Here is a 26,089-nt window from a genome sequence, read left to right on the forward strand (position 1 = left end):
GGAGTTCACAGAAGTATTTTGCTTCTGTGCAGATTTTCATATTCAAGTAATAATAGTAGTTATCATGTAATGAGGGTCCACTAGGTGTTATATACTCTGCTGTTATTAATTCTAATGCAACTTTGCAAAGTAGTTATACCTAGAGAGACTTAACTTTGCAGAAAACAGAAGCTCAGCATCTGTAAGTGACTTCTTCAAGGCCACTAGTCGTAGCATTTGAGTTAGAATTTTATCTCAAGTTTCCACAACTACAAAGCCCATGCTCTACCCACTACAGCACTCCTTCCCTAACTCTATTTCTATCAAATTTATGGTAAACAATTTTAATGTTGATAAAGAAAGCTTTTACTTGGTGCATACCACATGGTTCAGGAAACTCAACGAAGTTAACTCATTCAACATGAAAAATTAGAAAAATAAATCCATTTTGATTTAATGTGCCTGGTACTTCTATGTGTTTAATTTACAGAAAGATAGTTACAGAAGAATGATATCTCAAGACTGACTTATCTGATCCATCACTAGTGCCAGTCAAGGGCTTTTTGCAAATTCTTACCCAGATCTCAAATAGGCAGATAAAGTTGCAAGCATTCGACTTTGGTGACTTCAACTTGTTTCTAAAACATGTGCATATACTCTGAAGTTACCACATTCTAAATCACTATAGAAAGCTTGTATCTTTAAGGTTAGCATGCAGGCTCATAGTGAAGAAACTTCCATAAATGACTAATTTAACAATAAAAGGTATTCTGTCCTAAGAGAACTCAGAACCATTTCAAACATTTTGTTACGCAACATATTAATTTTATTTAATCCTCAGTTTTTTATGCCAGTTATTTACCTGTAAATAGTTTGCAAATTAAAAAGTCAAGTGTTTTATATCTTAGAGAGAAATTACATAATTGGTATTAGATTCTAGGACATAAGTGTTTCAAAGTTATAGTATCTAAACATTTAGAATCTATAAAAATTATATATTTCAAACTCCATAATTTGGAGTGAATCTATAAAAATAATATATTTCAAACTCCATAATTTGGAGTCAATATATTTGCTCCACTCAATATATTGATACTGATTTTTTAAAGAGGGGAGTGTATGTAAATTTTGGCATGTGCATCAAAAATGGCAACTCACTTTTTAAGCATAATTATAGTTCAAAATTGTTCATATGGACTGCCTCAACAATTATGTCCAAAATTGCATCACAACACTTAAACTGTGAAAACAGTCTTCCCCTTGCTATTATTGCATGTTAGATTTTTCTATGCTAAACACACTATCATTTTGGATAAAAGGATAAAAAAGAACATATCTGACATTGTTAATCTCTATAAATTGCTCTCAAGCAATGCCCAGTCTAGTAGAGCTTAATGCCAATGATTTAACTTAGAAATGTCAAATTTCATGCTATGAACTTGAATATATAAAGACTGTCCTTAAGTTTAAAGGTATGTGTTTTAAAGCAATCTTAGAATAGTTTCAGTTAAACTTCAGGGGTCACAAAATGATTCAGAGGGTAATTATATAGCTTGTAGAACATCCCTATGATTTTTTACCTAATCATGTGAAAATCTGTGGTAATATTAGCATGTGGTATCATTGTCAGAATAAGTAAAAGAAACCTGGACTTGATACACTTAAAAAGAAAAAAAAACACTTTTGAGGAGCTAGGGGTTGAAAATATGAGGTTGAAATTATGGGTAAAAAATGTGTTTTGGAACTGCAGTTATCAATAGATGTCAATTATCCATACTACCCTTTTTCCATTCCCTCCTAGAAAACTGAAAGTTGAATATGTTAATTTGATATATTATCATCAGTCCAGATTCTTACAGACAAGATACAGTTTATCTATTACTTGTGACTTTTAAAAGATTAGACCTGTGCTGAATTTCTGATTTCAATAGTTGATAATGTTATCTGTCTCTTTTCGTTTCTTCTCTATGAATTCTTACTGTCCTCTTTTTCCATTTTCAACTGTTTCTTAAAGAGAACTAAATACTCACTGTTACCTGTGTTCTTTCAAATACACAACAGAAGCAAAGCGTAAAATATAATTTTAAATATTAACTATTTCTACTTCATTCATAGGTTCTTCACCCAGTGTTTGTATTTTATTTTAGAGTTTATAAAACTCTGTGTCTGAGCCTTTGATAATGAAGGATCATCTTAGAATTGCTCTTTGGTATCAAGAAAAATGTCACTTTTGATCAGTGTGGACAAATCAGAGGAATGTTCAATAGCTATTCATAAATGATATTTGCTCTGTAAAATATCATTAAAGTTGTTATTCTGATTATAGGAAACCTTTTATGGATCCCATAAAGTTCACATTTTATTTGACACTGAATGGATAATGGGTCTCCATTATCTAGAACTATTTTTCTACATTCATTCTTTATTCACTGTCTCCTTTCTTACATATCAGGATGAAAACCATGACTTCGTATTTTTAATTTCTAAAAGCTGAAAAGAGCAGCTGAAATATTAAACCTGACTTCCTTTGCTTTTGTGATGCATGCAGGTGGTTCAGCATCAGTGGAATGATAAACAGTTGAGTCAGCGTATTTATACAAGTGCAGAGAGCGTGGTGACTTGCCCGTGTTCGACGAAACGGTACAGATCGGCCTCAGGACTGTTTTAAATAAGAGATTAAGAAATGGAATCTCAGCCAACAGGAGAAAGAAATGTTTACTCTTTCAGAAAAAGGTAGAATGTCACCTTGAATGCTCTTACAAGGTTATTTCAGCAACCAAATGTATTCGTATTTTTAAATTTGTTTTTTAATTTAACCTTTATTTTATATTTTTTCCATTACCATTTAGTCCCCTTATACTCCCCTCCCGCTAGCAGTCACCACACTGTTGTCCACGCCCATGAGTCCTTGTTCCAAAGGTATTCTTAATAAAGTCATACTCCTTAGTCTATGGGGTGAGTTTCTGTAAACTAGAAATATACTAATGCTGGACTATTAATATCACCAGCTCCACGAATACTAATTGAGCATCTAAAATGTGTCAGAGACTCTGTCAAGTGCTGGAGCCACATGATGAACAGTCTCTGAAACAGTGGCCCTCCACCCGGGCTGTCTCTGATGATCAACACTGCACCCAGCCCCTTCCTCGGGAACTCTGAGTCAGCGTGTCTGGGATGGGACTAGGCATTTGCGGTTTTTGTAAGTTCCTCAGGTCATTTAATATTGAGCCAGAGTTGATATCCTTAAGCCGTAGGATCTCATATCCCCTTTAAGGCACAATAATAACGCAGCAGTAGGACATATAAATGCTGTGGTTTCCCAAGCACTCAGAACTTTGAGGTGTCTGGATTCACAAGGAGAGGACCGGGGACAAGAAAGGCTTCAACAAGGCAGTGACACAAACATATTTCAGAATTCTAAGCCGCTGTAGCTAGCTGACGTTTCTTAAATGACCACTGTGTGCCGGGTTCTCTGGGTGGCACCACTCACGACTCCTCAAAACAAGTGTTCTCAAACACACGTTGCCCATGAGAAAACCGAGGCTCAGGAAGTTTCAATGACTTGCTGAAAAATCACAAAACTTGCAAGTGGCAGGGTTAGGATTTAAACCCAGATACCTGCCTCAAACTTAATATAATTTCTGGGGAAAATGTAATGGATTTAGGTGATTTTCAAATGTTCATATTTCTCCAAGAACGGGTGCCAAGAAGGGCTGCCCCTTGAATAGCTGTAGTGATTAAGATACTTAACAAAAGAGTCATATTTTATCATTTCTTTGTCCAATACCATTTTAAATAGTTTTTTTGGGGGTTTTCAAAACATTTTGAATATTTTACTTTCCTTTAAGTTGACCTAATAGCAACCCAAAGACAGCAACGCCTTACGGGAGAGCAATATCTTCCTTGAATTGAAGCCAATCTGAGGCCTGGGAAGATTCAGTCTGAGAGGCAAGTCTGTACCTATGAAATGTCTCCATAACTTTAGGGTCCGTCAGTGACCGTCTTGTACCTCCTAAGGTATGCATTTTATGTGTGTAAGATCATCACCTAAACCATAAGCAGCAGACTTAGGCAGGAGTTAACTAATTAGTCATTTCAGTCCAAATATTCTATTAGGTTGTGCTTACCAACAGAAACATTATATTCTAATGCAGCCCAGGTTCACAATTCTTAAATGTACCCCTGATATTACAAAGCGTAGGAGACAAGCTATATTTTAGCTAAATGCCTTCACATCTATGATGCAAGGCAGCCTTATCAGACTTTTAGAGAAAATTTTAATGATAACAAATCTTATTAAATAAAGCAAGGTTATAACTGACTATAAATTATAGTTTTATTCAGTAAGAGAAAATTACAAGCTATTTCTCTATTAATGTGAGTTAAATGTTCAAATGAAATTCTCATCCAAAGATCATACCACTCAGAAGACTGAGATTTTTTTTTCAGTTCAGGTATTATTGTTTCAACTCATCTTTTCTCTGCCTGAGTGTTCCTCTCTTCTTCCTTTATTATACTTTCTTGAACCTTCCAATTGAACATGTTTCCTCACATACCTCCAAACTGTCCCGGACTTCTTTGTGGTGTTTATATTACATGAACCACCCAGGACACCAATCATATGGTAGGTCCTCATTAAAAAATTATAGAATGGAAATTGAATGAGTAGAGTTGAAGTCTACAAAGAGTTTTTTGACCCTCGCTTTACCAGGAGCCTCTCTACCCACACTGAGTTGTGGGCTAAATTGATATTCATTAGGCACAGTTGTAAACTATTACACAGGCTCTGCCATTGGATGCGAGAGACCACAATTCTCATTTCCTCTCCATTGCTAACTAGCCACACAGACCTTGGCAAATTATTTACTTTCCATGACTTCAGTTATCTCCACTGTTTACAGTGGGGTTAATAAGGCCTTACTTGCCTAGAAGCACAAAGCTCATCCGAATAATTCTGTAAGTTCTTTTCTAGCTCCAAACTATGGCAGATCTTCGACTGAATCAAACCTCTCTTTGTCCCAGATAGACAACACAGTTTGGGAAAAATACAGAACTTCATGTCAAGGTGCTGTGAAAAAGATACGTGATAATGGGCTGACAATAATCATCTGATTTAAGTGAATTAAGTACGTTGCATTGCTAAACCTTAATTATTATTACTGTTAATACTCCTATATGCTGATGAAGAACCTCCCATGCTGTTTCTTACCTTTTGACTTCCTGTCATGGTATGACCTGCCTCGATAGTGAGGGGTGTCCAAATACAGATTCTCAAGATCTTCTTGCCACGATTCAGGACTGAAGTGCTTGAGCAGCTCTTCCACAGTATCAAACTGTGCAATGGTTCTGTCCAGAGCATCCACAGTGAGCGTAGGGTCCGTTACTGATGGAGAGTTATAGGATACCCCCTAAGAGTGACATACAACTCAGTGTACTCAGAAAAAGCCCATTGCTATGAAATACAATAGTCATACAACTATATGGAAGAAAAATAAGCAAAATTGTGATTATAAGACATCATGTGCATAAGTATCTTGCTATAGTACTATTTCTAAATAAGAACAATTAGTTGGTAAATGATAGTCATTCACTTTTTTTCAAATCCAAACCAGTAGATATTAATTTTCACTTCATCTGTATTATAATCATTAAAAAAGACATAGGCTAGATGGAAATATTAAAATTAAGTCATCCAATTTCTTGGTTCAATGTTGATATCCATATCAACAACTGATGATGAGTAACTAAATTCTGAACTCTCTGCATGCAAGATTTGTATAATCTGTTCCATTCTACCATGTTTAGCCTCTTTACAGGTCACCTAGGATTGCAAGTTGTGTGAGCAGGGTTTGAGTCTAGTCTGGAGACATCTTGATGAAATTTGGCACTTAACCCACTTATTTACTGTCAACAAGGATAATTATTTACAAAACTGGCTCTGTTGACTTCCGAGTGGGAGATTCACATGGGAAGCATATGTATGTTCTGGAGTGTTGTAGCTTGCTAGTGATCCTAGTTGCCATTAAAACATTGCCAAGAATACTTTTTAAATGGGGAACACAACATCATTGAAAGTCTGGAAGGGATTATGTATTTTACCATGGAATATAGCCCCACATAAGTTTCCAAGCGCTTACTTCACTAACCCTTGTACAATCTGGAGATAAATGAGCCATGATTCAAGCATCTCTGTAAAAATTCATGACCCATTCACAAGGAAATAGAGAGCACACGGTCTCAAATGATTTCTAAATATCTTTAAAGAAACGGCCAAACAAATAAGATCCCCCAAAGGCAAATGTCTCTCATCACTACAGGAAAATGGAAATCAATGAAAACTTGTGTTCCTGAAACTGAACTGCAGTATCCTATTGAGAATAATATGCGCCACAGAGTCACAGACAGCAAAATCCACATTTATATTTGCCTCTAAGGGAACGCTTTCTTTTTTAACCAATCAAGGTCCAAAGGTCTGTAAGCAATTTGATGACCACAGGCATTGGCAGAATAGTCCCTCTTTAGCAAAACTAAATGTGTAAAAGCATTAACCTAACACTGCTGTCTTTGAGGAGCATTTTTAAAAATATGTCCTGTAGGAGAAATTGAGTGGGGGGAAATGGGGTTTGGGGAGCAGGGTGTGAGACATAAGAAGGATGGGGAAAGATGTCAGGCCAGCTCATCACATGAGGGGTGTGTGTGTGTGTGTGATAAAAGCTGAATTGTGACTGAAGTACTTCATTTGTGTCTTTGACACTCCTGGTGGTATCAAATGCTAGAGGTGGATAATACTTAAATTCAGTACCAAAATTCCAAATTCCCATTAAAATTGTATTGTCTGGAGAATCTACTGTCTGCCTGGCTCTTACTCACAGGATGATTTACAATTAGTCTTGTATCGACAACAATGTGGATCTAAAATCAAAAAAATCAAAATAAACTGGCAAAAGTTGAGGGAATGGGCAGCCTCTAAGCTTTGAGACTAAAATGCTTCCCTTAGTTTTAAAAAGCAGGAGTGTCAATCAAGCCATCTCCACACAAGCAAATGCTTCTTACAACAGCTCTGGGGAATTCCTGGCAAGGCGTTTCCTGGGGTTGCTCCTAACTGTGCCTAGAATGCAGTAGCACCCAGGTAACTCTTCGAGAGAAAGCTGAGGAGGGGTTATTTGTCTCTGAGGGGAGAGTGAAATTTAATCATTTTTAACGCTGGTCTGAAGAGAAAACCCAAACCACAGTAAAATGTAAAATTGTCCCTATGTATGAACTTTACTGCTATTGTCAAGTTTAACTCAGGACAGTTGACAGAAACACTGATGATGGTAAAGGAAATACTTATGAGTGACTAGACAACCTAGTAAACCCATGAGAACATTTTTGTTTCTGAGGTAGTTATTTAAAAACTAATTTTTAGAGAACAAATTATTTGGGTGTGCCTCTGTCAATGGCACTATAAATTTAATCGCATTCACCTTTTGTCACACGTTTATAAACACAAATTCTAAAGCTAACTGAATTACCTTAAAATGATGATTGTAAAAAAATTGCTCTGAGGACTAAACCACTTTCAACAGAAACAAAGTATGGTATGTCCAGAAGTTAATAATAGGTCCAAAGGCTCTTGCTCCTACTCTAGAAGGTTCTTGAAAAACAGAATGCTGATGAAAAAAGGCTATGTTTCTTTGGTCTTCTAAGAGGACTAGTCAGAACCTGGATTTGGAACTCAACCCAGAAGAATTCTCAGGGGATATGGACCCAGGACTGAGCTTCCACACATGTTTCAAGGGGATAGAACAATCCCTCTTTTTTCGAGGACCTGGATTATCCTGGATTAGCTAAGGGGTCCTTTAAGTTTATAATTTCTGCACTTAGGGCAGGACGGATAGACAACCCTAAGCTATCATGTCTAAGAAGCTTGAGAAGCTGGGCGATCTCTTGACAGAACAGCATACTAGGCCCTGGTTGCAAAAGCTGCCCCTGGCATCTGCCTTGAATCGCAAGTCTCAGGCTGCTAACTGTCCAAGCTCCTGCCTAGCCTCCCATCTCCACAGTCTTGCCTGCCTTATTTTCATCTTCACCTGCTTGACAACATTGCTTATACTTCGCTGGGTTTTGAGCATGCGTTCTGGACTGTCAAAACCAAGTAAATAAATAAATAAAACCCTCTTAATATCACTACCAGCTGTCTTACTGCTCTTTGGCTCAGATCACATTGTTCTAGTCCAACAGCCACACCAGGTGAGTTAAATCCTCACAGAATCCATAGCTGAGGAAATCCTGCCATCTGAGGGAATTAAAAAAATTCCCACAGAGACTAAAAGATAGAATATCACTTTTGGAAAACAAAAATCAACTCCACTGACTCAGCCACACTGACCCACACCTTAAAACCATGGACAAGCTTTCTCCGTGCCCTTGACCTTTCAGTGAACAACTGTATTTATTATCTTGTGTTTTACGGCTACGTAAGTGCTACCCACAGAATTGGTGAAAACAATTCTGTTCCTTCTGTGCAAAGTAGATAAGTAGATAGAATACTGAGAAGTTACTAAGTTTGGTGAGAAAAATAGGGGCATGAGCCATTTTACAGTTTCAGCACTGAGTTATGTTTTACTTCCAAGTCAAATAGAACACATGCCTGGTTTGCACTTAAGTTATCTTACTGTAAACATTGGAATTTTTCACGTCTGAAAAGATCCTTGAAAATGCAAAGATTAACAGCTTCCCCTGGAGTAGTCAAAAAACTATTGCAAAATTCCCCACTTGAGCTTGGGCCATGGACCAGTTGATACATTTGATGTGTCTGCATAGTCCTTTAGTTGAAATGTTTTGCTTTGAAACTGGTAAATACTTAAGCTATCATCTATTTCGTGTTCCCATAATGAGTACTGGCATTTCCTACAAACTTTCTGAAAGATGGATAAGGGGCATATGATGGCCCACTGTGATCCAAATGAAAGAGAAGAGCACATCATGCTTGAGATCTGGCTTTTGCTCAAGCCACAGATCTCGATGCGGTCAATGTTGTTCCGGGGTGACCTTAGCTACTTCATCAGTTGTTTCACTGGCAATAGAAAAATAAATTACTTACTGAGATAGAGCTTGTGACTGACTCCCAGTTTGTCTCTGAGGCGGGTACGGGTTGGAAGTCTTCCTGGAAGGCAAAAACCATCCATGTGAGTCAACCATACCTCCGTTCAAATCATTACATGCACCTCAGCCATTTAAATCTCTTTCCATCTTAGTAACAACAGGAACAAGGGCTACATTCCTGCTGAACAGGTCACCATTTGTCTTATCTCTCCTCAAGAACTTTTCCCATTCAAGACATGGACAGCTGCAATCACGTTTACTCATCTGCACTGGTGAAATGGAAAATGTGCAGAAGAGTTCAGGTTTTAACTCAGCCATCTACAGGCTGTGTGAACTCAGGTAATCTCCTTAACCTCTCCTCCAATCCTTCTCTTCCTCATCTGTAACAGGCTGGTATTTGGTGCTTACATTATAGGCTGGTTTTGACAATTAATCATTAATTATAACTAGCACTGGATAAAGAAATTAAAGAGTAATACTAATTATTACTGGTATTAATGTGTATTTGGTTTGAACTAGGTTCTGCATCATGTTCAGTCCTGCCTGCTGAGCTAGTCTACAATATCAGTGATCTTTTCAAATATAAATTAACTGACAAAGGTCAGTCAAAGGGTTATTCCTGACTCTACCCAGAAATGTCAGGAAGAATGGAAAGGGAAGAAAATAACTGTGGGAGTGACTAAGCACCACCCACTAGAGGAGAGAAGGAAAAGGGCAGGCCTGAGAAAATTATTTATCTCAGAGACACCATAAAGGGTATTGATACTAATGTACCTTAGAGAAAGAAACTTCTCTTAAAAGACAAATCTCTCTCAACTTCGTGTAACTTTCATGTTGATTGCTCTAGCACCAGTAAGTTAAGAAGGTGAAGGGATTAGTGAAAGAACATACACATATATGCGTAACTCACAGACACAGACAACAGTGTGGGGATGGCCGGGGTGGGGGAGGGTGGAAGGGCTGGGCAGAGGTGGTCAAAGGGAGAAAAAATGAGGACATCTGTAATAATGTAAACAATAAAAATAAGGCTAAAAAACATAATGGGAAGGCAAACTGATTCTACCATTTTTATATGTCATACATGGTTTCTGGATCTTGCTAACATAAATTACCTTGGGTAATTTCCTCCAGCCAAACTAGGGAGTAAGACGTATTTTAAGATATTGCTGAGAAAAATCCAGCTACTCAAATATGTCAACATATTTGCCCAAGTATACATACCGAATGAGAGCTAAGTATTAAGTTTCATTCATATTTTGAGGAGCTGAAGTACATTTGATAATCGCTCATTATGATACTGGTTTATATATAACTGCTCATGATGAAGAAAATTTTAGTTGTTTGCCAAGAGAGAACTGAGTCAGATATGGGGTTGAAGGAATGAACATCTATTGCAAACTTGCTAGATATTGTTACTCTAATCTCAACTTTGGAAGATGGGAAAGAAAGGGAGAATGCGGTCTCTGCACTTTGCAAGGTAGATCGCATATGAAAAGGACAATGCATTCCCACAGCAGATGGATGTGTGCAAATGAAGGTCAGAATTGTTATTAGTCCTCTTAAGTAGGTGAGCAGGTGGACCTGGGTAAGAGAGACGATGACTGCTCTATGTCTTGGAGAGACTGTTGGTAAGAGGACATGTGCTGGATAAGACAGACATGAGCAATCCTCAGATCATAGAATTTCCATTTTCACTCATTGATTCGATATTTGTTAATCACCTGCTATGTGATACGTTCTAAACTGAGGATAAAATCACAAGGAAATAAGAAACCATCCTTACCCTTAAGGAGTTGAAAATGTAAACATGTAAACAAAAAGGTGCAATAAACTCATGAGGGTGCTCTCATGCCAGACTAATCAGCATGCCGTGAAAGATAGGGAATTCTACCTGGGGAGGAAGTAGACTTGGAAAAATTTCACGTTAGAAGGTGACTCATGAGCTGAGCCTTGTAGACTCAGATAAATAGATAAGTAAGCAGATGACTACTTGTAAGAAAAGCAAGGGACAAAGCCTCAGTCAAAAAGAGAGTGGTATCTAGACAACATTTGGGAAAATACACAGAAAATAAAGCTAGTTACTGGGAAAAGTTAATGAGTCATGTTGGACACGGTATGTTTGAGGTGTCTATGCAAATCCAGATAGAGATGTCTTGGAGGCCATTTGCTACATGAGAATGGACCTCATGACAGACTTGCACTTGAGATACAGATTTATGAATCATCATCACAAAAACATCAATTAAAGCAAGTAATGGATTATGATGACCATGTGTAAAAATCAGAGGTGAACAGTCTTAAAATCTTGAAACTGTAAAGAATTTTAGAATTCTCTAGTCCAGTTTCTTCATTTTAATGTTTAGAAAATCAACTCTCAGAGAGATAAATGCTGTGCTCTGTATCAAGCAGCCACCTCTGTGAAGCTAGGACCATCAGAGCTCATGTCTGAGTACAAACTGTGTGGTCATGTTTCACCTCATTGTAGCTTGGATGAAACTGGGTCTGAAAGAGGGTTAACAGAAAACGGGAAAGACATAAAGCAGAGTACTGGAGGAAGGTTCTGTGATGATATCTTTCAAAGTATTCTTAGTTGTTTAGATTTTGTGTCTATACTTACTGAATTCTGTGACTTCAGTTTATTCCATTTTCTTGCATAGACACATGATAAAATATTATTAAGTACTTTAAATATAGAAGATTTTTCATGCACGTGCATCTAGATAAATGTCACACAAAGAAATTTTAGCTTCTTTGTATCTCAGCTATAAGATTCCAGTCAGAAACTTTAATAGGAATAAATAATAAAGAATTTCATTAAGATCCAGAGAAAATATCAATTTATCTTTTCTTAGCAACAGGAATATTAGACATTTAAAAGAAATCACACTTTTTATGTTATTTCAAAATTTGCCATTATTTATAATGACATTTAAAATGAACTTAAAAAGAGAAAAATATTCCTTTTAAGAATAAAACACAGAACCTCCAAATTTTAGGCCTGAAAACAGAATCTTGTCATGGGAAGGAACATATCCTTAATACGATCATTTCTCATCTCTTCCAAAACAACCTCCCAAGTCCAAGATACCGGAAATTCTCCCAATTGCCTGTTGACCTACTCTGTTTTTCTACTCTTGCCCTAGAGTGCACATTCTACATGATAGCCAGATCGTCTTCCCCTCCTTGCTTTACTGAGAAATAACTGACATGTATCATTGTATAAATTTAAAGTGTACACCATGATAATTTCTTAATCCTCACCCGAAGATATGTTTGTTGATTTGGAGAGGGAGGGAAGGAGAAAGAAAGGGAAAGAGAGAGAGAGAGAGAGAGAGAGAGAGAGAGAGAGAGAGAAAGAGAGAAACATTGATGTGAGAGAAACATTGATCAGTTGCCTCCTGTATGTGCCCTGGAGATGGAATCTCCAACCTAGGTGTGGGCCCTGACTGGGAATTGAACCTACAGACTTTTGGTGTATGGGACGACACTCCAACCACCCAGCCAGGACTATACTGTGATTTATGCATACTTTTATCTATGTATATAAATATTATATATGTAATTATGTAATAATATATATGATTAATTACCACAGTAAGTTTCACACAACTACAAGTGTGTGTGTGCGTGTGTGTGTGTGTGATGAGAACATTTAAGATCTACTCTCTTAGCAGCTTGCAGGTGTAACGCAGCCTAATTCACTACGCTGCACATCAGTTCCCAGAGTATATCCATCTTACAACTGGAAGTGTACCCTTTAACCAACACCTCCCAATTTCCGCCACTCCCCAGCTCCTGGCAACCATGAGTTTGGCTTTTTTGTTTTATTTTTTATTTTTTAAGATGCCACATATCAGTGAGTCATACAATTCTTGTCCTGCTGTGTCTGGTTTATTTCACTGAGCATAATTCCCTCAAGGTCCACCCACGTGGTTCAAATGGCAGGATTTCCTTCTCTCACATGGCTGAATGATACCCCATTGTGTATATTATATGTAATACATGTCACAGTTTCTTTATACATTGACATAAACATGGGGGTGCACATTTCTCTTAGAAATGATGATTTCTTTCTTTTGGGTACATACCCAGTAGTGGGATCGCTGATCACACGGGAGTTCTGTTTCTAATTCTTTGAGGAACTGCTATGCTCCAGTTACTCTGGATTCTCATGTACATTCAGGGGTGCTGTTCAGCCGCTGGCCCTCAGTACAGGCACAGCAGCAGTTATAGCTGGAGTCCTTTCTGATAGGTCAGTGTCTATGTCACACTTTTGTCACATATTTGTAACATCATCCTGGGTTGACCACTTGCTCTTTCGAGCTCCACATGAATGAAAGACAAACTTTTTTTTCTTTTGTGGATGCTCTTAGCAGAACAATGCCCTTAGCATTACTTAAGAGTTGCTAAAATAGAATGGACAGTGAATAATCATTTAAAATGTATGAAAAACAGTGCAGCTTAGAAAGATACACTTCTGTTCTTTGTTACAGCAAATTCAGACAAATGCTTTAAAAGCCAGGTTGCATTTTAATGAGGAGAGAGAACTATTTCCAAGAAATAACTTGTTCCAAGAAATTGGTACAAATTCAGCTCTGGATTCCCTTACCTCCTGCTCATGAACTGTAATTGTAGTATGTTCCACCCTAAAAGAAAGGAGCTGATATATTTCCATGCAGGAAAGCTCTGCACTTTGGTGCTGTGGGTAACGTACTGATGCTGTCTAGGGGTCTGGCTCTCCCTTGAGAGGCGAGCAAACTGAAGCTCAGATGCCACATGGAATTCCCAGAATCCCCAGACTAATTATTGCTAGAGTCAGGACTACAACCCAATAAACTATTGTGCATCTCTTAGTCACATGCTCTTTCCAACCCACCAAATAATGATGTATTTCATACTATCATTATAGGCACCTTAAGCTGCATTGCATTAATAAGAATTAATTTACATCATTAAAAATAACAATAAAAATTTTAAAAAAGAAAAACACTACCATTGTGACCTACAAAAAAAAAAATAAATAAAAACAATAACATTCTCTCTGTATGTTCTCACATTAAAATAGTTTATAATTACATTTTGGCAGTGAAACTCATTATTTGGAGTTTTGAAATGAAAGTTCCTCATTCTCTGCATTTTACTATTCAGAGTAGTTATGAAAACATAGATATAATTCTAAGAACTTCACTTTTTAAATAGCTGCATATGCATCGTTTGGCTTGTATGAGAAGCGTGTTATAGATTAGGGATTGGGGAGGTATGTAAAAATAAAATCTTAAAGGTACTTGAAAATACAGATAAACAGTTATGTACTCAAAGTGTGGAAGAGATTTCTAAGCAAGAATGCAAAAGGAAAAAACATAAAAATTGATATGCCTCACATACACAAAATATACAAATCCAAAAATACAGAAACAAGATTGAAAGCATAATAACAAACTAGCAAACACACTTGCAATAGATATAACAGTTAGCATTCTTAAAATAAAATGAACTCACAAATCAAAAGTTTGTTAATGAGCATGTCCCATGCCATACAATTTTGCTAGAAAAATGTAGAGATGTCTGACTGAAACAGAACTAAAAACATATTCACACAAATATTGATATTGTTGTCAATGGATGATAGATGATTTTCATTTTCTTATTTTTTTCTATCGTGCACATTAATAAAGGAGACCTCAACCAAGAAGGGCCTGAAGGGGTAGCTCTCAATGCCCTACTATTCATCCCTGGCTGTCCCACACTGGAAGTGAAGCACTGTGCGTCTCCCAGAGGAAGATGTTTTCTACTGTACAGTACTACCCCAGCAGGAGGAATGCAGATTTTCTCCTGCCATGGCAACAGCACAGCCAATGAGAGACTGTCACAGCCCACCTAATAAAAAGCCACTACAATTCAAACTCCCAGGTACCTCCAATGGACTCTATTTATAACAGCTCCTCTCAACTTTCGCTTTCTGCTATAAAAGTTTTCTGCAACTTTTTGCCTGTGGTTTTTGCCATAACTGGTATATCCTGAATTACACATTTCTGCTCTTCCTGAATAAACCCATTTTTTTTGCTGATAAAATAAGTTTTATTTTTAATTCAACACTGTATATATATTCTAAAATCATAATAAACATCTAGTTTTCATTATAAGAAATGGTAAACTTCTAAAACAACAGTGGAAAAGTAAAAATGGATGAAGTGTGTGTGAACATTTTCCCCTCAAGTCTTCTGTGTTATATCATCACATTGAATGGTGTTCCCCATGTGTTCTCTGGTAGAAAATAAAAGGCTTTTTGTGGACATACTTTTCACCAATTAGTAAAGATGTGATGAAAAGGGTCCTAGAATGTGGACAACATGTGGCTCCACCTGAAACACAGATAATGCAACGTAACTTTCCATGTCTTCAAACACTGCCAGATGACAAGTGGCCAGCCACCAGCTGAGGCTCTGACAGGTATTTGTCTGAGTTAGTCTGAGGACAGTTTACTCACAGACTGGAAGCAAATACAGCAAAGGATAAAATAACACTACAGATAATGACTATTTTGAATAATAATATTGTTTATTAAAGATAAAATAGGAATGTGATTTCTATTTTCAGAAAGAATATCTCCAGATGCTTCGTGCCATCAGTCTCCTTGAGCCCAGCCCAGAGCACAGGAGGCATATTATAAGTTACCAAGTGAGTGACCCCACTCATTCCCACTAAGGGTAGCTCACGTACATTTAGTCATTGAGTGCCTGCAATGGATATCCAGAAAATTGCCTCTCTTGTCCTTTGAGAGTGGAGCTGGGGACACTTGTCTTTTGATTCTTTGGAAACAGCTGTTGTCAGGCCAATCTTCCAAACATTAGGGACGATTAGTTGTGCCACCTGTTCCTGGATCTCATGGAGAATGGCTGTTCATTTTTATTTTAGGTGATTATGCTGTATGTGAGTAGATGAGCCATAAACTGTTCATGGCTCATAGAGATGTATTCTACCATCTCTTAAAACATATGCAGTTCTTGAAGTTTTTAAAAAGCTTTCAACCCAAACAATCTAACTTACTAAGGTGACTTATTTGGGGAAAGTTTTAAAAGACATTTGTCAGAGTATGTTTCCTGACTTTGAAAAAAAAATGTCTTCTGTTTGCTGGTTTACATTCATTTCTGAGAGAAAAAAATTAAGAAATTCTCTCCTAATTATATCTGTGCTTCTTGATTGAGTTAGGCTTAGAGGTGTCCCTTTTGAAATGCATAGAAACATAGAGGAATTTGTCAAACTCGTAAAACAATAACAAAAAATATGCTATCAACATGTATTCCCTCGGTGAATTCTTCACATGTTGCTGAAACTCTGTCGTGTTCATGGCTCACTGAGGGAAACTTAAATACTGCTAAACTCAGGGGCCTGTGCCCTGGGTCCCCTCTACAGGGAAGATCCTTTAGAGTAAAGAATTTTGACACTTCAGTACATGAATTTCTGGAATGCAGTCCAAGGGATGTATGTAAAATAATAATGCACTGATATCCTGATATCTATAGGAACAGAATAAAACAAAAATTAGAGACCCCAAGGATCGATCAAACTCTGTGATCCAAACACATCTTCACAAGGATATTCCATTCCATGCTCATCATAAAACCAGCTCTTTTTCAAGTAATATGGGATAGACTTTGGCTGGAGATCAGCTTTTACTGGCAATAACATTCAATACAAGGATAGCAAGAGTTCAAGAATCAATAATTAACAAGAAGAATCAAAGAGCATGTTTCAAAGTTAGAGAATTTGCCTGTTAAATTTAATAATATATATTCTTAGAGCTATAAGAAGCCCTGAATGTTAAGTTATCTATAATAGGAAATATAATTTTAATAAAAAGTATCTTAATAACAAACAGCCTCATGGATAAGACATACCTGCACATTTCCCCTGGTTGAAGAGTTAAGTTTACGATCTTTTCATTTATTGTTATGGACAATAAAGTTAAATTTTTAAATGAGAACTTCTAGGATTCATTAACTAATAGTCCATGTAATCTTGATGCTAATTTCAAAGTATTTTTCAAAAGTTCATTTTATTTCTTATGTTGTGAGACAAGGCACTTTTAAACTTTTGAGTCTCATATTTCTTCAGATAGATAGATAGAACTTTGTCTGAGAAGTCATTCCCAATAGGACAAGAAAAGATTACAGCTAATAGCAGTCCAATGGGTGAAGAAGACATTTCCTCCTGTGAGCAGAGAAGAGGTTATCAGCTAGGAGGATGTCACATGAGCCATACTTCAGAGCTAGAGAGGAATCAAGATGTGTTTGCGGATAGAGAAAGGGGGTGCATTCAAGTCGGAGAAGGACGAGCAACCTGCAATTACTGCTTGTGTACTGAGACTGGAGGAAAACATGACGACCCTGGAGAGGAGAGGTGGAGGGTCAAGAAGGTTGACCAAAGCCTGTGTTTATGGGAGCCTTAGCAAGGAGCTGCACAGAAACCTGCACATTGCAAAATATACCTTCCACAGCTTTCATGGTGTTGGATACAGACTGAATGATAGATGAATGTTCAGTTTACACATACAAAAATATTGCCAGAGGTCTCTCTTACAATGTGTTGTTAAAAAGCTAGGTGCAGATTTAAATTCTGTGAATAGCTTGTGTAAACACAATAAAGTTTAGTATCAAGAAAATGCCATGATTATTTTATAGTGATAGCTGCCTTTTATGGAGCAGAGATAATGTGCCATATACCATGTGACACCCTTTACGTACATTATCTCATTCATCATTTCTGCAGCTTTAAGAGATGAGGAAACAGGGATACAGGATGCTTAAGTAACTTGCCCACAGTAGCAACTCTGGTTATAAAGAGGCTCCACACATATCTGAACTCGAGGCTGACTCTCTGTGTTCCTTTTTCTCTGCTGAACTATTTCTCCTTTTATTTTTAAGTACAGGTTTTTATTCATTCCTTCAATGCATTTCAAAAGAACATTTGGTTTGATTCACCAGTAGCCTGAAAATTATTAAAGATTGTATTTTTGCTATTGCTAAACTAATCTTAAAACTATTTACATTCCCAAGCTAAAATGGATGGCTATGGAAATTATTTTACTACCTTAGGAAAATTGCAAGTTTAAAATAAAAATAAGAAGTACTGAATTAAATTATTCATATTTTCATTTCCTTTCATTTAGATCAATGCTTGGTACATAATGACATTCTTTCTGGTTTTTATTTTAATTCTGTTTATGCCGTTGATGAAGGAAACACTGTTTCTTACTCAAGTTTGACAAACCATTTCATTTTCATTGGATGACTCTGTGCTGAAATTCACACTCCTAAAAATGTCTAAACTTTTCTGTACCTGGATGGCATTATATAAAGGGACTATCCTAATATTGTTCCAAAGCTAGTCATATTGTTAAAACAAATATTAGAGAAAATGAAAGTTATAGACACTGAAAATTAAGGCCATCTCACCAAAATCACTAAGCTAAAATAATTTCCTCTATGAACTGAAACGATTCCATCGCTAATTAAAACTCCTAAGATCTAATGTTAGGGAGAAAATACCATTTGAAGTCCAACAGACAACACAAAGCCATAGTCAACACAGCTTGTCATATTACCAAGAAAAAAACATTATTCAGCAAGTGATACTTTTATAAATTAAAGGGAAACATAAGAGAAGCAGGGGCATGTCAGCTATAAAGCAATCCAAAAGCTGTTCATTCTTTTAAAAAATGTAAGTATCGCCTAAGGATACGAGCTTGTGTTGTTGGTGATGCATTTTCCTTGCACACACTCATTCTTATCCTTCCACTCGACTGCTTTGCATTCAGCAGAGCTGCCACCCGTCGTAATTGTATTTGGCACTACAGGCTACACCAAAGGTAAAATATGTAATAGCCACGTTAGTATTGTAGAACTATGTAAATGAAGTAGCAGTTAATTCAAAGGACAACTTTATTCTTGATCTGACTGTAAGGTGATTTCCAGACACATCTGTGTGGTTAAACCACAGAGTTGTGTAATGTAAATTTTGAAACAAGAGTGTAGTACTCATACCCCTGCAAATCACTCCTAACAGAAGGTGAGATTGACCTTGCAGTTCCTCTTTCCACTTCCCACTCAGCTAGTGACTAATCAAAGTAGTTTTCGGGATTCAAATCTCAAAAGCAGGCTTGCTGTCTGGGTCCATCAGCTAGGCCTGTTGGAGCTAAGTGTCAAGCACACAGGTCACAGGTTTCATTATGATCAGAGTCAGTAAAGCTTTGCATAGAGGAAAACTCAGTACTGTGGCCAGACTCTGGTTGAAGTCAGTGAAGGCGACCTCTTGGGAAGAGATGTGCAACTCAGTCCATATGACTTTACCATCATTCCCGAGTAAACTACTCAGTCTTCTCCTACTGGTCGGAAAAATTACTTCTAAATAAAATAACTGGTGTTTAAATGAGCAATTGTGCGATCTGAATCCCATTGTTCCTGTCTGGGCTTTTACAACTCTTTTTACTTTTGTTATCATCAGTTAACAGCAGCATTTTTTACTTTTGCTTATTATTACATTAGCAATATTCATCAGCAGTTTCAGTGAATGGAAACACTAGGCTTTGCACAGGAAACGTTAAATACTAGATTGGCTCTCCTTTGCTTCCTGCTATACAGTTTTGGATTATCACAGGCTGTGTACTTAGTGGACGCAAATTCATTGCTATATTCATCTAAGTCAAATGTAATTACAAAGGACATGAATGCTGACAAAAATTAAATAATAAATGAAAAGGGCAATATATTCCAACACCAAAGAGAAAATACTCTAGAGATTGTGTATTACTTTCCCCCTACTGAACTGAGAAAAGTCACAGCTATGTTTTTGCGGAGGCCCGAGGGTTAGCTGATATATTCGCTGCATGTGGGTTGTTTTCGACAACATCATGTCTTATATTTATACCTTCTGTCCATTTCTTTGTTCTCAGAAGCACAGTTTTGGGGATGGAAGGGGGATTACAGATCACTACGTTCAGAGTTCTATTCACTGTTTGACTAAGATTTTTAAATAACAAAATTAATAACTCACTGTGCTAGGCACTGGCTAATGCATAAATGTGTAAGTTGTACAACTGCCCTTGAAAAATTTATCACCAGATTCATTCTAATTTCCCACTCTTGGTATTCCCTTTCATTTCAGCAACATATATTTTTTTAATGGGTTACCATTATGTGGAATTATCTTGTTCATTTATGTTTGTAGTTATTTCAGAGCCTCTTGATTAGAATGTCAGCCCCTGGTGGGTGTTACGTTTTCTAACTTTTTCACTGCTCAACTCCCAGCTCCTACAATAAGATCTGTTACTATTATGCCTTCAATAAGTACTAGCTAAATGAAAAAATAAATAGTCACTGGATTACTGTGAGGAGCAAAAGAGATGATTCATGGAAAGCCCTAGCTTTGGCTAGTACATAGTTGTGTGTTGATAAATATCTGTGGAATGAATAAATTAGTAATAGAAAACTTATAGAAATAAATGTTCTATTAGGGCTATAATCAAAGTCCTGTTTGTCTACAGAGGAAGGAATGATTTAAGTCCATCTAGGAGGTCTGGGGAAAGGTCTAAGAAGTAGTGTCCTTGGAGTTGATGTTCAAATGATAATTAGAACTTTTGGTGGAGCGGGGGACAGGTGGAGAGAAAACAGGCACAAAGGCAGATAGTAGCATAATCTTGGACCTACCAGTAGGCCATATGCCCAAAGTACTAGGCAGAAAATTAAGCTGAAGCGGACAAAACAGGACAAAGTAGAGGGTTTTCAATGCTAGGCTTGGCTTTTTTATTTTATTTTATTTTTTTATTTAAGTAGGGGATTTAATCATCATTCAACAGGTACTTAAGACTTCCTATTATTGCTGATTACACGCTTAAAGGAACTGAAGATACAGAAATGAAAAGAACATCAAAGTCACTGCTCTCAGTGAACTTTTATCCTGGCCATCCTTTGCCTACATACAAGAAAACCAAGCCCCCAGAAGGTCAAGTGTCAGCATCACTGGCAGATCTGGTGCCCGCAGCCCAGGTCTCTAGATCTACTGCACTGCATTGCACTAACTTGTAGAGAGCTGGGTTTTAGTACAGCTACATATCACTCACCCCGGTTTACATGCCTCCCTTTCTGTATATATATAAAAAAAAAGAAAGCTGATTTGTCACCTTGACTGTAGTGAACTTAAGCAACAAAATGGAGTTCCTAGAAAACAAATAGTGAACAACAAATAGCTATTCTAAGAGTCGAGAATGTGGGAAAAATTGAAGACAAGAAATTCAGTGCTGTTGTTTTGGTAAAACTTTTCAGAATGCCCATAATCTTCTAAGGCAACTTCAGAATTAAAAGTGATTTCTTATTTGGGTAATCAAACCCCTAAAATGATAATAGCATTCTTCACTCAAATACAATTTAGTTTTATTTTATCCCTCAGCAGGGTACAAAATTACCTTTCTTCTACAAAGAAGAGTTAGAATGTTTGCCTGATGAGAGGATTCAGTAGATAAAAATCCCTTAAGTACTTTATGATGACCCCTAAGGTTGGTCAGCAGGGACGATTTGGTGGGATTACTAAAAGCTATCTCTAAACCCAGCAGGGATCAAAAAGATGCTAGAATACAAATGGGTCTGGATGGCTAGCATCAGAGAATCTCTAAGTACAAACAAATAAAAGCAAACTCCATGCCTTCAAATGAAGAACAGAGGAGTTAAGACACTCCTTTGCTATTCACCTTGCTGAATTAAGGACTACAGTACCGTTGGATGAAAGAAAGGTTTGAAAATCAGTGTGTTAAAGCATTTTTAACATGTGGTTTTGGTGGCAGAGCATTCAGTATCTACTTCCACACTGAACCCTTGAACACTGTGTAGCCCTGGGCAAGATCAACTCTCTATGGTGGAAATTCCTGATTTGTAAAATGGAAAACAGCTCCCCTCCAAGCCCCTGCCCCTGGTCAGTTGAGGATTAAATTAGATAACTCATGTGAAACTAACTGGCCCAAGCAGACATTCACTGCATTCTTTCCAAACTGGTAACCTCATCCCAATTATCATCCTTCTACTGGAAAGATGGTTATATTAATACCTCTGCAAAGGTGGAACAACCTGTTACAGTTTTGAGGTCAGACTCTCTGGATTCAATCCCAGAGTCCTTGTACCCATTATTTAATTTCTCTGTGCCTCAATAGTCTTATCTGAAAATGGAGATAATAGTTATTCATATCTCAAAGGGATGTTTTGGGGGATTAAACAGATTACTACATTCGAGGTCTGTCCAGTAAAAGTACAACTATTGTTAATACAACAAGAACAGTTTGTAGCACATTGATGTAACCTGGCAGCCAAGGAGAGTGGACTGGAATGCACATAAATGAACAATGATGACTTCACTGTACTAGTTAGTGGGGATGGTAGGTGCCATGGAGTGATCATCTGTACTGTGTGGCCTTCACATTCAAATTGACTAAGTAGAGCAATGAATCTGCATCAAATTTTGCGTTAAGCTTGAACATTCCTCTGTGAAAACTATTCAGATGATTCAGAAGGCCACAGCTATGGGCAGCTCGTGATTGGCAGCTTCATCACCACAAGCACTTACCTGCTCATGCATCATGTCTTGTATACAGGTTTTTGATGAAACATCAAATCACCCAGGTGATTTAGCCCACGCTACAGCCCAGATTTGGTGCCCTGTGAATTCTGGCTTTTCCCAAAACTAAAATCACCTTTGAAAGGGAAGAAATTTCAGACTATTGATGAGATTCAGGAAAATATGTTGGGACAACTAATAGCAATTGGGAGAACTGTGTGGGGTCCCAAGGTGCCTACTTTGAAGGGGACTGAGGTGTCACTGTCCTGTGTACCATGTTTCTTGTATCTTGTATCTTCTTCAATAAATGTCTCTGTTTTTCATAGTACATGGCTGGGTACTTACAGAGCTGGTAGAAAAGTGTTGACACAGAGAAAGTCTTAGATTTAACACATTTCTTCCTTTGAGAATAAATATTTATGGATCCATCCAACCTACAATGGCCTAACATGCTATGACCTAAAGTGAACAATGAGATTTTGAAATTTTCAGAAAGTTTAACATCTGTGATCTCATTTCACTCACCATACCACCACGTAAGCTGGGTACTGGCAGAGATACATTAGATAAAATAATTGTTTGGGTCTTCTCAAAGAGATCTGATTTCTTGACTGGTCATTTCTGCAACCATTAGGTAAAGGGATGTATAATCTCTTCCTGGGCTTTCCTGGGCTTTTTTGCTGGGGATGGAATGTGTTCCTTCACCATAATTATCTCCAATACCTACCTTACAAAAGTAGTTCTGTGTTACTGCAGAGCAAATGAGTGAGTGCTTACTGCTTGGTAGGCATTGTTCTAGGCATTGGGAATACATAGTAAACAAACCAGACACAGTCAATTTGATCACATGAGGATCAGCTGAGACAGGAACAGATGTATGTTAAAGTATTTTGAGAAACAGATGTACATAAAAGCACTTTGCCACCTGGAAATCACCATGCATATGTAAAGAACCATTATCTATTTATATCCTGAAAAAAACATACGAAAAATGTTTAAAAGGTAGGAACAAACTTTAGAAATAGTGGAGGAAATTAAAAGATAAAAATGATATATGCATATGCAAACCACTGATTCATGTGAGAGTTCAGCCAATTCTTGGACTGGATCATCTTTTAACTAGCCTCCTATATCTTGGCAAAACATGTCTACATCCAAACTAATCATTGTTCTTTCTAACTCATGAATTAAAATTTGTGATATAGGAGCTAAGCGAGTTTACAAGTCACTGACAAAAGCATCTTATATGCAGGCACTGTGCCGTCTCTCTCTACCAAGTCTCCCTTTTCAGGGTTTCTTCTTGATGCCCGACTCATGGGAGGAGTGTACTTCTGGCTCCATGATGTCAGGCTTGGTCATGTGAATTCCTTTGACCAATGGAATGTGAGAAACTTTACAACACTATGTAGATGATGTGATACTGTCTATAGTGAACTCTAAAGACTCCACCAAAAGTCTATGAGAACTGATAAATGAGTTCGGTAAAGTAGCACGGTACAAAATTAATATCCAGAAATCATTTGCATTTTATACACCAATAATTAACTATCAGAAAGGTAAACTAAGAAAACAATCCCATTTACACTTACATCAAAAAAATAAAATACCTAGGAATAAAATTAACCAAGGAGGTAAAAGACCTGTACTCAAAGAATTTGAAGACATTGAAGAAAAAATTGTTGATACATGTAAGTGGAAGCATATACTACGTTCATGGATAAAAGAATTAACATCATTAAAATGTCCATACTACCCAAACAACCCAGAGATTCAACATAATTTCTATTAAGATACCAATGGCATATTTCATAGAATTAGAACAAATACTCCAAAAATTTATATGGAACCACAAAAGACCCAGAATAGTCACAGAAATCTTGAGAAAGAAGAATAAAGTTGGAGGAATCATGATACCTGATATTAAACTATACCACAAAGCTATCGTAATCAAAACAGCATGGCATTGACAAAAAAAAAAAAAGACATATGGATCAAAGGAAAAGAATAGAGAGCCCAGAAATAAGCCCATGACTCTATGGTCAATTAATATTTGACAAAGAAGGCAAGAACATACAATGTGGTAAAGATGGTTCATTCAAAAAATGATGGTAGGAAAATTGGGCAGATACATGCAAAAAAGTGAAACTAGACCACGTTATTACACCATACACAAGAATAAACTCAAAATGAATTAAAAAGTTAAATATAAGTTGCAAAACCAAAAAAAAAATCCTAGAAGAAAACAGAGGCAGTAAAATCTCAGACATTGTTCACAGCAATATGTTTTCTGATATATCTTCTCAGGCAAGGGGAATAAAAGGAAAAATACACAAGTGGGACTACATAAAACTAAAAAGCTTTTGCACAGCAAAGAAAACCATCAACAAAATGAAAAGACAGCCCACTGAATGGGAGAATATATTCACCAATGATACAGATGATAGGGGGCGTTGTTATCCAAAATTTATAAAGAACTGATACAACTCAACACCAATGATTAAACTAAAAAATGGGCAAAGGCCCCAAATAGACACTTCTCCAAAGAGGACATGCAGATAGACTGTCAATAAACATGTGAAACAATGCTCAACATCACTAATCAACAGAGAGATGCACATTAAAGCCACAGCAAGGTATCACCTCCCTCCTGTCAGAGTGCTATCATCAATAAACCAACAAACAGCAAATGTCAGCGAGGATGTGGAGAAAAAGAAACCTCATGCACTGCTGGTAAGAATACAGATTGATGCAGCCACTGTGCAAAGCAGTGTGGAGTTTCCTAAGAACATTAAAAATGGAACTGCCTTATGATGCAGTGATTCCACTTCTCGGAATATATCTGAAGAAACTCAAAACACCAATTCAAAATAGTATATACATCCTTATGTTCATTGCAACTTTATTTCAGTAACAAAGATCTGGAAACAGCCCAAATACCCATCAGCTGATGACTGGATAAGAATGCTGTGTTATGTTCACACAATGGAATATTACTTGGGTGTAGAAAGGAAGGAAATCTTACATTTTGCAATAGCATAATGGACCTGAAGAGTACTATCCTGAGTGAAATAAGTACCACATGATTTCACTTATATGTGGAATCTAATGAATAAAATAACTAACAAACAACATAGAAACAGACTCATAGATACATAGAACAGACCGATAGCTGTCAAAAGGGAGGGTGGTTGGAGGGCTGGGTGAAAAAGTTGAAAGGATTAAGCAAAAAAAAAACCCCAAACCCTCATAAACACAGACACCATTATGGTGATTATCAGAGGGAAAGGGGGTATGGGGAAGTAGAGGACGGTAAAGGTGTGATAAACAGTGATGGAAGGAGATATAACTTGGGTTGGTGAACACACAATATAATATACAGATGATGTATTTTAGAGCTGTACACCTGAAACCTATAGAATTTTGT

General features: G+C 37.1%; 1 protein-coding gene across 2 annotated transcripts in view; it reads right to left on the reverse strand.

Moving 5' to 3' along the window:
• PDGFD (platelet derived growth factor D) overlaps nucleotides 1-26,089 on the reverse strand; it is a 245,528-nt gene that overhangs the window by 21,733 nt on the left and 197,706 nt on the right. For both annotated transcript variants that reach the window (XM_024570915.4, XM_024570914.4), the window contains exons 4-5: nucleotides 9,065-9,127; nucleotides 5,189-5,387 (exon numbers count right to left, since the gene is read on the reverse strand). In XM_024570915.4, the coding sequence (XP_024426683.2) occupies nucleotides 5,189-5,387; nucleotides 9,065-9,127 (262 nt within the window). The remainder of the gene's footprint in view (nucleotides 1-5,188; nucleotides 5,388-9,064; nucleotides 9,128-26,089) is intronic.

This window comes from Desmodus rotundus, chromosome 5 (genome assembly GCF_022682495.2).
Source record: "Desmodus rotundus isolate HL8 chromosome 5, HLdesRot8A.1, whole genome shotgun sequence".
Taxonomy (NCBI): Eukaryota; Metazoa; Chordata; class Mammalia; order Chiroptera; family Phyllostomidae; genus Desmodus; species Desmodus rotundus.